Consider the following 13,394-nt stretch of genomic DNA (forward strand, 5'->3'; position numbering starts at 1 on the left):
CTGCTGCTGGCAACCGCTGGGTTATTGTAGCCGTCGACCACCTCACGCGTTACGCCGAAACCGCGGCTCTTCCTGCTGCTACGGCACCACACGTTGCCTCTTTCATCTTGCATCACTTCATTCTTCGCCATGGAGCGCCCCGAGAACTGCTGAGCGACCGTGGGCGCGTTTTTCTGTCCGAGGTCGTGGAATCTCTTCTCAAACAGTGTAAGATCACTCACCATACCGCCACGGCCTACCATCCTCAGACTAACGGTTTGACGGAACGGTTTAACCGCACCTTGGGCGATATGCTGTCGATGTACGTGTCTTCCGACCACTCCGACTGGGACAGGATCCTGCCGTTCATCACCTACGCCTACAACACCGCCACGCAGACCACCACCGGCTTCTCGCCATTTTTTCTCCTCTACGGGCGCGAACCTTCCTCACCACTCGACACAGTACTTCCTTACCGGCCCGACGTGTCCGAGTGCACCACTCTTTCGGAGGCGTCCAAGCATGCCGAGGAGTGCCGTCAGCTCGCTCGGTCGTTAACATCCGGCGAGCAGGGGCGTCAAAAATTCCGTTTCGACACAAGCCACACTGATGACAGTTTTCTACCCGGCTCTCTCGTCTGGCTTCACGTGCCGTCTACCTCACCTGGCCTTTCGTCCAAACTTCTCCCCAAGTACCACGGACCTTACCGCATCGTAGAGCGCACTTCCCCGGTCAACTACATTGTCGACCCGGTGACACCCTCCACAGATCAACGCCGACGCAGCCGCGAGACTGTTCATGTGTCACGCCTGAAGCCGTACTATGACCCGTGTGTGTTGTCGTCTCCCTGACTCGCCAGGATGGCTTCGCCTTCAGCCCGGGGGTGATTGTAAAGAGGAAGATGAGCAGCGGCGGCCGCCGCTCCGCTAGCGCGCGGCGCGAGATCGCTGGCTGGATGACCGAAGCTCGGACCGGCATTTTGGCTATCTGTCGCTAAGTTCCTTTCCCCGGAAATCCTGCTACAAAATAAATAAATAAATAAATAAATAAATAAATAAATAAATAAATAAATAAATAAATACAAGGTACCTGTGTACTGTGCGATGTCAGTGCCCCTTAAAGAATCTCAGGCTGCTGAGCATACCCGTAGCCCTTCACTGCATGTGTCCCTTATATCCTGCGAAAATCAAATGACCCATTTGGCGGGGCAATTGGTATTATCAGCGAGCCCAGCCTAGGCATCAATCGGTGGAAATTCATTATTCGTTGACGTTCGCAAACGATTGCATTAGATATGTGGCCTTTTCATTAGGGGCTAACTTCGGGGATCACAACGACGTTAAAAGTAGCAGTAAGACATTTAAACTCACTGCGGGGCTCACACACTTGGCGGACGAGTGAGTGAGGCGGAAGTTTCTGGTGACACCATTAATTTGAAGGTTGCGGGCTGCAACGCTGGCCTGCAGTGTGGCGGGGACGCTTTTGATATCGTATACACATATTCGGCTGACACGTTTATCAGATTTTATGCATTTATCTGCGTCATTTCCTTCTCTTTCTTTAACAAAACTTGATCAATTACGCAACATGCTCGTAGTTATGCAGTCGTTGAAAACATAAGTACGGCTTATTATATTCTGCGGCCTGGCAGGAAAAGCCCTTCCGAGAAGACAGTTATGGCAGTAGTGTAAGTTATGCAAAAATGTAACCACTAGCATCATGAACGAGCATGCATTTGATGACACGTGCTACGGAGAAGACGGCTGGCTCGAGCGCGGGTGCAGAGCCTCGTTCCACGCTCCAGAAGAAGAATCAGCGTTCGAGCGAGGCTGTTCCCGTACCTGGAGGCATCCCACTGGACTTCTTCCTCGCGGCGTCCACCGTCCGCTGTCCTGCTCCTGTCCCGGGTATCGGAAACCTGACCCGGCCGTCGCGTTCCTATGAGAGGACAGGTCAGTATCTGTTCGCTAGTAGCTCCATTAGGTATACGTGCAGGTGTTCACCATCTAAGCACTCGTACGTGCTAGACGCTGCATTATCTCTGCTCTGCTTGCCCAGCGACCGGTTCTGAGCCTCTTATCAATGATTTACCGGATTCTGATACCGGTGTCACCTGAATCTCACCGCATTTACATCAACATTGGTTATCGGCAAGGCAACCAAGAAATAAGGTCTCATGTTTGCGCTACTTGCAACTGACACTTGGGAAAGCGGTAGCCTGAAGCGAAATGCCACGCTAGATGCGATGGCGGAAGCGAGAAGGTGGGCAACTATCCTTGAAGAGAGAAACATAAGAAGCGAAACCTCAAGCGAAAACTGCAGCATGCAGGATGGAGGGTTTGGAGCTTACTCGGAGTCGAGAGGAAAAAGAGGCAGGCCCGTCTGCCGTCGCAAGAGGGAAGGAGTAGGTGTGAGCGATTAGCTCAGTCTTGCTTCGGCTTCAAGAGTGACGGGTTGCTGCTGCGTTTCTCGGAGCATGTGTTTTGGTTGTGCTCAGCACAGGCTAAGAGTATAGGCAGTCTAGCCGTCATGCGACAGCAGCGTAAGCGAGTGTCGTTGGTAGCCGGACAGGAAGTCGCCCACAGATGGAAGCGAGCCAAATTTAGCCGTCCTGATATATCGAGGTCCACCGAACGAAAAAAAAAAACTGGAGAAACGATCGGAGGAAAACAAGTACAAGGAAATCCGCATCGCTGGACTTGAAATTTCGAAAGTATCTTCATAGCATTAGTTGCTTCCATTTGGCGGCACACTTAAGTTGGCACAAAGCTGCTAGAAATGCGCGCTAGTACTGTAGTAGAAGTAAGGCACTGGAGAACATGTTTGGGCAATGCTATTGTTCGGGTAGTGGTATTATCCGTGCAACGTGGCGGTGACCTGTCACGTACTCTGTGCAAACCATCAAAGCGCGTAACTTCTCCCCGTTAATCTGGGAGAGCTGTCTGCTTATGGTTTTCTCTCAGTCGCATGCTCTGAGTCTGAATCGAAATTTGTGGGATAGCTCCTTATGTTTCTGTTTCCACACTGCGTTCTCCGTGCATTCTCCGAATTGTCTTCGCATCGCCAGTTCGTTTTCTCTCGACTCCGTCGCTTTGCAAATGCCCGAATGTGAGTCGCGCAAACGCACGCTCGAATGATTCGATTTTCTCAATATTAACGGCTTTCACCACAAAAACGCTTCTTAAAGTCGCTCCCCGAATGGAAGCGCGGCAAACTAGGAGCAGTCTTGACTGGCGTCGTAGCTTGATACCGATTTGGCATGAAGCATGCAACTGGATGTTTTGCGTACTGTGCCCAGGCTTTGGGCATGCAGTTGCGATTCGTCCTTGTCAGTCTAAATATGTGAGCCAACGAGAAAACGAAGACATGGCCGAACACTTCTCTATCGCCCACAGTCGTCTTGTTATGTACGCAGCCATGCATTACACGTTCCCCTGTTCTGAAGCCCAAAGGTCATTTTCGAATACCGACTACCTTAAGTTATTCGAGAACTATGCGTGTGATTGGTTCGCCCAGCATCAAAAACTTTGACAGTCATGCCCTACGCTTCTACCGTAAGCTTGAGCTTGACCACGACGGACCTAAGATCTTCTACACTACCCTAATAGGATGTTAAACGCCTTCTAGATTGCGAAATCTGCCCTAGAGCTAAAATAATGTAGAGCCTTTATCACAAATAGTTTCCTCCCAACGAAACAGAACTTCGCGAAGACGACGGGACAGAAGAAGGCACGAATACATACACACACAAAGCCTTTTTTTGTCTCGTCGTCTTCGCAGAGTTCTGTTTCGCTCTAACCATGAACCGACAAGCCCAACATCATGTTTTATTTCCTACCAAGCCGTAAAGTGTCGTTTTGTAGCACCTGTGGAAGACATATGCTCCACAGGTGTGAGGAGGAGAGCTTCTCTCATCTTGGAACAGGCTGGAAGTAAAGAATCCGAGCGAATGACAGAGAGCGCGCACAAATTGCAGAAATGAGGCAAACTGGCTCGGCAGCACCATGAGTTAAATGCCGGCCTTCCGGCTATCGGTAGATCGGTAATGCGGAACAGCACCCTCCACACGTGGAGGACTGATTAAAAAAATATAAAACGTTTTTTTATATTTTATGGGGGTTCAACGCCCCACAGCGACTACGGCTATGAGGGACGCCGTAGCGAAGGGTTCCAGAAATTTCGACCACCTGATGTTCTTTAACGTGCTCTGACTTCGCACAGTACACGGGCCTCTAGAATTTCGCCTCCATCGAAATTCGAACGCCGCGGCCGGGATCGAACCCACGTCTTTCGGGTCAGCAGCCGAGCACTTTAATCCCTGAGCCACCGTGGCGGCTAAATATATACAATGGTCCTGCCCCTACATTATACATTAAGACAATGTTTGATGGCACTAAGTACACAAATCGAGGGGACGCTCGTAATTAGCTGTAGTAGCTATTCCGAATGATGGTATGCGGCACAGTGGCTTTGGCGGTCGGCTGCGGTTCCTTATGTCGCGGTTTCGAATACCGGCCACGGCAGGCGCACTTCGATGGGCGCTAAATGCAAGAACACGCGCACGCTGTGCAATAGTAGCGAGCCTTAAAGAACTCCACGAGGTTTAAGTTAATCCAGAGACCTCTACTACGGCGTTCCTCGTAGCCCGTAGTCTCGCTTCGAAACGTTAAAGCCGACAAATCCTAAAAGCACAGTGTGTTGCAGAGCTCAAGATCTTTTTCAGCTCCCGAGATTCTTCAGTTAGTACTGATATTTCAGTTTTATGGCTTTTTCGTCTTCCGCTGCATTCAAGATATCGGGATAGAATGATCGGAGCGAGAGCTAAGATGCGAAGAGCATGCTGTGCCAAAAATAAAATGAAACGAAAGCATCGATCTATAGAGATTACGATGTGTAATGTCGCTTCCACACCGATCAGTGACGTGATTCCAAAAAAAAAGCATAGAAATGTTTCAGAACGTAAAATGTTTCGTTGGCAATTAGGGATTTTACACGTATGCTCATAAAAGAGGGACAGAAAATCCGAGCTGAGGTACGTAAGTATACCGGTCTACAAAATAACGTAAATGCACCAGAAACCACGCATACCAATGCAAACTGAGCACAAATGAGAGCAAAGTACAAAAATGTACAATAAAAACGAAAAAAATGCGAACCAATTGGTAAGGTTCTTAATATTCTACTGAGGATTCAAATATTCAAACTTATTCAAACTTATTCTCTGTACTTCTAAGTGCTGTGATGTGGTAAACTAATTGCTTCCTTTAGGCAATCTTGGGATTGAATTTTACACATCTGCTTGTCTCCAGCCTAGCGGGACGGCGCTGACACCGGCGTCGACAGGGCAGAGCTTCGACTTCGCTGCCAACGTTGAGTTCCAGCGCTGGTTATTGGCCACGGCGATCGCCGTTGTCATCATCGTCTCAATCACAGGCCTGGCTTTCCTGTTGGAGAGCATGTGGGGCTCGCGACGCGGCAACGACCCCAAACCGCCCCTGAGCCCCGGCGCCGATGTGCTGGGCGCCGTGTCCTGCAACTCTACGATATGCAAGCGTTACAAGGGGCTGATCTCCTCTTGTATGGGCAGCGGGGGCAAATCGCCGTGCGCCGGTCTCTCCGACTTCGTGTGTGGCGAGGGAGTCTGCTATGGACGGCCCATGGAAAGCCTTTTCAGGGGTCTCCTGCGTTCACTCGCTGCAGACGAATTGGGCGCCTGGAGACAACGGAGCAGTGCGCAGCCGTCCGCCGTGGACAACGCCGCAGCCCTGTACGAAGAATGCCGCGAGCGCACATCACGCGAAGTCGACTTGGCAAGTAGCCGAGACAATGTAGACGCTGACGAGCTAAAATCTTTAACGGACTCGAAAGATACTGCAGGGGAGCTTGCGACGCGGCTGGCAGCCCGCTATCAGGACGGTGCGTTTTTCTGGCTCGACGCGGTTCCGATACGCGGTGAGACCAAGCGCCGCGTTCAACTTAAGGTAAACAAGCAGTTTTTGCTGAACGCCGAAACCCGGGAAGCGTCGAGCCAGCAGCGAAAACGTAGCTCCCCTCTACATGGTTCCGGGGAGTCAACACCGCGTTCAAACATCGGGCAGAACATCTTGAGAGCCCTGGACCATGTCCACACGCTGTGGAAGAAGGCAGGAAACCTGCGCGTTTACGAGCCCAGGCTCACGGACCTAAACGAGCTCGACAACTACGGACTCAGCTCGGCAATCCTTGTCAAGGAACTCAACCAGGTCGGAAACGACACGTACAACGAACGCGATAAGATCGAAGTAGCCAACACGGCGCTTCTTCCGTTCCTGATGGTGGTTCTACAGACCGAGAACATTAAAGAATACCTGGCATGGGAGTTCCTTCGACACAGACTATCATGTACTTCTCCGACTCACCTTGAAGAGAAGACGCTGACGAACGGCTGTTTCGACTGCATCGAACGCGTGGCTGGACTGGCGGCGCATGCTCCATTCCTACGCTCCAGCCGCGAAGTCGAGTCCCAGGCCAAGCAAACCTTCTTCCTCCAGCACATGAGAGACTTCATGGGGACTTCTGTGAGAGAGGCGAAGTGGCTGCCAGCCAAACAACGTGCTCAGATGATAGGCCGCCTCCAGAGATTCAAGTTCGTGCGTGGCCTACCGGCGGTCGCGTCTGGCATGAAGAAGATCAACGATTACTATTCTTACCTTCCAAAGATTACCGGCAGCTTTGCTAACGATTACAAGGCCGCTGCGCAAGCCGCCTGGAGATGGTCCCTGAAGCGCGCCGAAGTGTCATCCCCTTTGCTTTCCGCGTTCCCCAACGTGCTCACCATGAACAACGTGGTCTACATTCCCGCCGTGGCTCTGGTTCCGCCGCTGTTCAACTATGGCGACGTCGAGTCGCTAAACTACAACTTCCTTGGCGTGGCGCTCGTGCGAGCCGTTTTGCATAGCCTCGGAATGACTGGCATGCAGTCCCTGCCGGACCCCGAAGACGTGGAGACGGCAGGGCACATCGACATCCTCAGCCAGTGCCTGCAGCTCAATCGCTCTGCGAAATTCTATTCCTCGCGGCTGGCTGATGTCATGGCCATCGGTGCGGTGCTGAGAGCTTTGGAGCTGCAGCAGGATGCCCAGCAGTATGCCGTCGACGACCAGCAGCGCCTGCTGCTCGTCGACAGCTGCCTGTTCATGTGCACCGCTGAGGACCCGCGGCGCTGTGACATGTCAGCCGGCCAGGCGGCTCAGTTCCAGGAAGTCTTCGAATGTCCGCGGACCACGCCGATATCGGATGTCGCAAAGTGCTCAGTGTGGTGAACGAAATGCTCGTCACTGCGAAGTACAATATGCCGTGCAGCGCGCTCTTGCCGAAATCCGCATCCTGCACTGCGGCTGTACGTTTGACCGTGATGTTCGCCGAACGGAAGCACCGTTCGCGGTGTCATGGACGTCGCCATTTTTTCGGATTGAACAGTGTGCTATAGTAACGCCCGACGCTCCGACAAAGATATCACATTTTCATCTGCCGCGACGAGCAAAGAGCGCCAAGAACGCTCGGCTTGCCGCCACTTCATCATTTTTTCGTGCCCATCTGAGCACCTTCAGTTTGTTATCGCTGAGGATTGCAAATTTCACCGCAAGCAGCTTGATAATTATCTGTGAACTATTTCCGACTCAAGGCGTAGCCAGTGCTTTCGTTTTTTATTATTTTCGGTCATTCAGAATTCGTGACGAAGGTAGACATGCAGTTAAGCTTATTTCCTTAATCGCCAAACTTCTTTTGTTCTAGTTGTAACAAACATAATTTGCGTATGTTTACACTGATGGGTCTTGCATTTGCTCCAGTTAGTCCTCACCAGTATAGGCAGATGTGGTGCCAGCGTTCAGCATGTGGACCGGTGGACACAGTACACCTTGCTCGCGAAAATATGTCAGTATAAGGTGGCTGTCAGCACATATCAGGGCCTTCTGCGCGATGTGTTGAAGCAAGAAGCCTTCCACTATTCCTGCAACACTCGCAAGGGAGCGATACCGTGTGACATCACCTTGTGGTGTAGTTTATGCAGTCATCGATGATATCCTAATTTTTAGGCATTCATCGGCTGTAACGTATTTCTAGAGTGCACTTCCACCATAATTCAAGGTATCGTTTCCGTAGAACGGGAACTTTCTTGCCTCTGGGTGGAAATGTTTTGTGAATTAATGGATGTTTTCGATGGAACGAGAGATGATGGGAAGCTGCATTTAGCGTGGGTCATCTTTGTGTTTTGACTCGGTTTGAAAAGGAGCATATGCTTACGGCGAAACTGCCGCTTGATCTGTCGCCTAGTGGAACAAGTCTTTCCTGAGCAGTAATTGTGCGACCTGTCTTGATGAAAATATACCCGAAACTCACCGTAGCAGAAATTCATATGTTCTCCCTCTCTACCGTTGTCTTCAATTTAAATTCTAACCCTCCAAGCAGAGAGATGCACGGGTTGTAATAAAATAAACGCCCATACGTCTCTGTACTCCATGCCTACACCGAGCATACGTCTTGTATTTAACGTCCCTTATTTAAGCAACCCTAAATTGAATTGCAGTTGCTGCACACACAAAGCGCTTCTTTGAAAGCAGAGAGCTCACCGTGAAAACCAGGGACATAGTGTCGAATGCTACAAAAGCGTGACGTGAATCATGCTCGTAAGATCTCACGTATCCTGACACATCCAAGAACTTTCTTTAAATCGTCTGTTTAAGAATAGCATTCGCAGTTGCTGACTCGCGTCGCAGTTAGTTGTGCTTAGTTTATTTCGCGGTTAAAGACATGCTAGTTGAAATCAGTAGGAAGAAATTGGTTAGGGAATATCAAAGAAGGATTCGAAGGGAAGGCAAGCGTAGTGGTGGGCGGCAGAAGGTTAGATCAAAAGGCGTTTTTTTTTGTAAAAATGACATTTTTTCTTTTTTATATTCTGGGAATCCCCAAACATTCAAAAATGTTTTGCAGCAAGAATAATGTTCGTATCTGATTGTGTTAAAAAGTTATAGCCAAGTTTCGAACAGGTGGTGAACAGTTCTGAAACCGAAACTGATGTGGTTTGGTAACAGAAAATGATAATTCGGCGGTAATCAACGGCGTATATTGGACATTTTTTGTTTTGTTTTATTCTGATATGTATAAGATTATTCAAAGGCAATATTTAAGGCTTCCTTTCTATTTAAACATTGCTTTAAATTTCCGCAAGGGGGATGCATGACGCTAGAAGCTTCTCAGTTTACTTTGCGCGCGCTTCGCGCTATCGCTTTGAATGCTACCGAATTCGTCCGTCAGTGATGGCAACAGAAGTACAGCAGACATTTTGAGGCAAGCAGGCATCGAATCTGGCCACCACACTCTCCTAGCATGTTGCACCAGTCACCATTACCGTGTGATGAAGGCCCAGCGTCAATCAAAGGGTGAGGCAAAACATCTCCGCAAGAAAGGACGGGCAGCAACAAATGCCAAAAGAGAGCTCATGTCAGCTAAGGGGGGCCCTAGCTATGAACCTGGAGGATTTTAACTTTCTAGGGCATGATGATTTTGTTTCTACAAGGATTGAAAAACTTTATTCTTGTTTTTCTCAAAACTTTATTTCTTGCACTTTCGTGTTGCGCAAACAGTGATAACTTCGAAATGAATAAATATTTTTCAATGAAACTTTGCACGCTCTTTCCTTTGTTATTAGCCTGTGCAATGAACTATAGGTAAATGAAATCGAATCGTGAGTTTTGATATAATCATGTTTTATGCCAAGGAATGCAGGCAAAAATGACACATTTTTTTGTTTTCTTTGGAATTTTTGCTATAACGTTTTTCCCAATTATCGGATGGCAAAGATCCTAGTTGGTTGCACAGTATAGTTAGTTGGCTTAGTCTGTGCCAAAAAGTTTACAATTCCTGCTCTCCAATCGCTAGTTATGAATATTTGCATAACAGCCAAGTTTGGGCATTTTTTTGTGAATAATAAATGCGAGCATGGCTTTTTTCACTCCTTCTTGCTTTTGAATATCATATAAAACGGTGCTTTATAAGGCAAATGTGAAATAAAAATTTAATAGTCAAAATTTAAAAAAATTTTTTGAAAAAGGTGGTGACATACCTTAAGGAGCTTGCGGGGATTCGGTGGCTACAGCTGGAAAAATTGGAGGGACATGACAGTGGCCTTTGCCCTGCAGTAAGCGTAGTCAGGCTGCCAATGATGATGATAGTGAGTTTATTTCATGTCAGAGAGTGGACCAAAGTAGTAGTAGTAGTAGTTGTTGTTTTAATAAACATAGTACAAGGAAGGAAAAGATTTTTGCTAGCCCGGGCATCTGCCATTGCTTCGGGAAGTTCCTGAGCTGGGGCAGCGGAAATAATGAAAGGAGAGCAGGCGGAAATGAAATCAAAGAGGTGAGGGGACAGTTAGAAAGGGTAGGGGGGAGAGGTACACCATACAAGAAATCTATTTACATAATACAGCACCCCCCGCGGTAGCTTAGTGGTGACGGCGCTCGGCTACTGGCCCGAAAGACGCGGGTTCGATCCCGGCCGCAGCGGCCGAATTTTGATGAAGCCCAAATTCTAGAGGCACGTGTACTGTGCGAGGTCAGTGCACGTTAACGAACCCCAGGTGGTCGAAGTTTCCGGAGCCCTTCACTACTGCGTCCCTCATAGCCTTAGTTGCTTTGCGACGTTAAACCCCAATAAACCAAACGAAAGATATTGACATATTAACATATATACAGGTCGGACGCGCGTGATGGTCTAATTTGAGTAGAGTACAAACACACGCCCACGACACAATGCACAGTATAGCTGCAGTGGGGCGTCCAGCTTATCGTCGTCCAAGGTAGCATAAGTGGACCAAAACACTGGAGAATTTGGATCGCGCAAATCGTTTCCCTCTTCTGTAGCTGCCACTGAACTTCCGCAGTTCACATTAGCAAAGCATGAAGGGCGCTTGCGCCGTCATTGATTTTTTAAGGCGGAAGCCTTTAATGCCTCATCGTTGTAAGCAGGAGCTGTCGACAGAGAATGTCACGCTTTTCAGTTGGTCGAAACGGTCGTCACGTCACAGTGCGCGAATTTCAATCGGGGCCAATTGTACTTTGGCTACTAACCATGCAACCAATTAAAGGGGTCGCATAGTGATGCTCCAAGTAAGTTTGAGTTTAGTTAATTGCTTACTTAACTAATTAGTCTAATTAACCTTTCTAGTCTGACCAGATAAATAAATAAAACCAAGTAAGAAATTTGCCGAGCTTGGGAATCGAACCCCGGTCTCCGGAGTGCGAGTCGAGCACGCTTCCACTCCGCCATGCCAGCACGATGGTTTGGAATGAACAAAGGTGCGTCTAGTGAATATGGTGTCTTCGTTCACTCCCATCTTCCTCCCTTCCCGTTACGGTGAGGTTTAGGTGTCCACTGAGATATGAGAGACAGATACATTTCCTTTCCTCAGAAACCAATTTCCCGACGAGCAAGGCGTAATTGTCCACGTTTCAGATTGGTCCAAATTGTCGTGACGTCACCGCGCGCGAATTTTGACGGGTGTCCACCGAAATATGTGAGACAGTTACTGCGCAACTTCCTTTCCTCAAATACAATTTTCGTCTAGTGTCTACTCAGATATGTGAGACAGTTAATGCGTAATTTCCTTTCCTCAAATACAATTTTCATTTTCTTCGTTACGGCCCCTCTTTCTTCTTTCACTCACACTTCCTCCCTTCCTGTACGGTGCGGCTCAGGTGTCCACCGAGATGACAGAGAATTACAGCGCCATTTCCTTTCCTCAAAAAGCGTTGCGTTCAAAGGGCAACGCATCGCGCCGAACGGGTGGTGGCATTCCTTGGACTCCGTGGCAGCGCTACAACACGCTGTCGCGTTCCACTTCTAAAGGCGAAGCTTAAGCGTCATTAATTGGCAGTTAATTAATGCACCAACAAAATGTGCAGTGAACAATCACGTAGCAGAATGCAGCACTCAGGCTTTCGCCTTTCAGCACTTTATAGCCGCTAAAGTTCCTCGTAATTTTTATTATTTCTTTTTATTTTTCCACAAACGCATGTGATATCATGGATGCATGTCCGCAGAGTGTAGTATTTTATCAATTAACCCACAACGCCAGACTTGCGTTCCCAAAGGGGGGGGGGGGGGGTAGAAAATTAAAACACAACTGGATTTAGATAAACCCAACAAACAAATCAGGATGGCATTTAAAATGACAGTTACTTCAGTTTATTGTAAGAAGCAACAAAATCTGAATACAACTAAGATAAAGAAAAACATTCGTTAAAATTGGCTGTAGTTTAGCTCTGGTTAAACCTGGAGGATTGCGAACGCAACATCTGCGCGTAGCCATATAGTGTTGCGTGAGCTACATTGCCCCCAGTCTCGCCGTTTCGCGTGCTCTTGCACGACCATACTGCGCATGCGCGAGGAGCAAGTGACGTCACTACTCACAGCTGGCGTTCCGGCGGCCCCCGGCACGCTAGCTGTGCGCCGCTCCTGCGCATGCACAAGTGGCGAGCGCGGCGGCGGCGCGCCAGCTATGCGCCATGTGACGTCACTGTTCCTGGCGCATGCGCAGTATGCCCTTCCTCGGCTCCGCGAAATGGCTCGGCGACTAGCGTAGTGTTGCTTTCAGAACAAAATTGTGTACACTACCTGCTGGGCCGCCATTTTCATTCTTCGATGATTTTTGGGCGTTCAGATATCCCGAATACGCCTGTTCTCTATTTGATTTACCTCTAATGAGTGACCTCTTCTGCCTGGTATGGAGTCATATTGAAATGAATATTGCTTACAATCAATGCATAAGGCCTGCAAGAAAGATAGTAAATTGTGTACATTTGCGAAGTTCGCAGAAAGGCGACTCTAGATCTTCTAACAGAAAAAGGACATTGGCAACAACGCACGAGCTGCTGCATTTGATATCACAAGGAGACACTTACACGTTTCATTGTCGTCGATCAAAACAAGCAGTACAGGCAAGCTTCACGCGCAAACATGCATTTTAAGTGTGCCATCCTCTTTTACCCCCTTTCTAGTCATAAGACACTCAGCTCAATCCCACTGACTCTTGCACGTCTGTCACTGGCGGTGTTGTGGCCGCTGGCTTTATGTGTGAGAGAGAAAAGCTTTATTGCACCGTGTGAGTACCGCTGTGTGAAATCAAGCCTTCCCGGCAGCCTTTCTTCGTACAGCTAGAGCCTTTCTAAAACGTGCATCGATTAATGTTTTTGTGTGAGCTAGCCTTTTATCATGGAAAATGGAAGAGCAAAGACAAGGAGGACGACATCGAAGAAATAAAAACCAAAGTAAGAGCGCTTGTCCTGCGGTTTATGTGGTCTACTACTGCTTTTGCCAAAGAATCAACCTTACTGGTCGCACAAATAGGCTTACATACAAGAAAAGAACCTGGTCATAGC

General features: G+C 48.6%; 1 protein-coding gene across 1 annotated transcript; it reads left to right on the plus strand.

Annotated features, from left to right (window-relative positions):
* Positions 1-1,708: 1,708 nt before the first annotated feature.
* LOC149359350 (uncharacterized) lies at positions 1,709-7,280 on the plus strand. The gene is made up of 2 exons (XM_089567643.1): positions 1,709-1,931; positions 5,248-7,280. The coding sequence occupies exons 1-2, from the start codon at positions 1,709-1,711 to the stop codon at positions 7,278-7,280; spliced, it is 2,256 nt and encodes a 751-aa protein (XP_089423769.1).
* Positions 7,281-13,394: the final 6,114 nt, after the last annotated feature.

The sequence above is a fragment of the Amblyomma mixtum genome, chromosome 2 (genome assembly GCF_055824585.1).
Source record: "Amblyomma mixtum isolate Tamu chromosome 2, ASM5582458v1, whole genome shotgun sequence".
Taxonomy (NCBI): Eukaryota; Metazoa; Arthropoda; class Arachnida; order Ixodida; family Ixodidae; genus Amblyomma; species Amblyomma mixtum.

Coding starts and splice junctions, on each gene's coding strand:
- LOC149359350 (XM_089567643.1), top strand. CDS start 1,709: ATGCATTTGATGACACGTGCTACGGAGAAGACGGCTGGCTCGAGCGCG. Junction 1,932..5,247: donor GCGTTCCTATGAGAGGACAG/GTCAGTATCTGT, acceptor TGCTTCCTTTAG/GCAATCTTGGGATTGAATTT.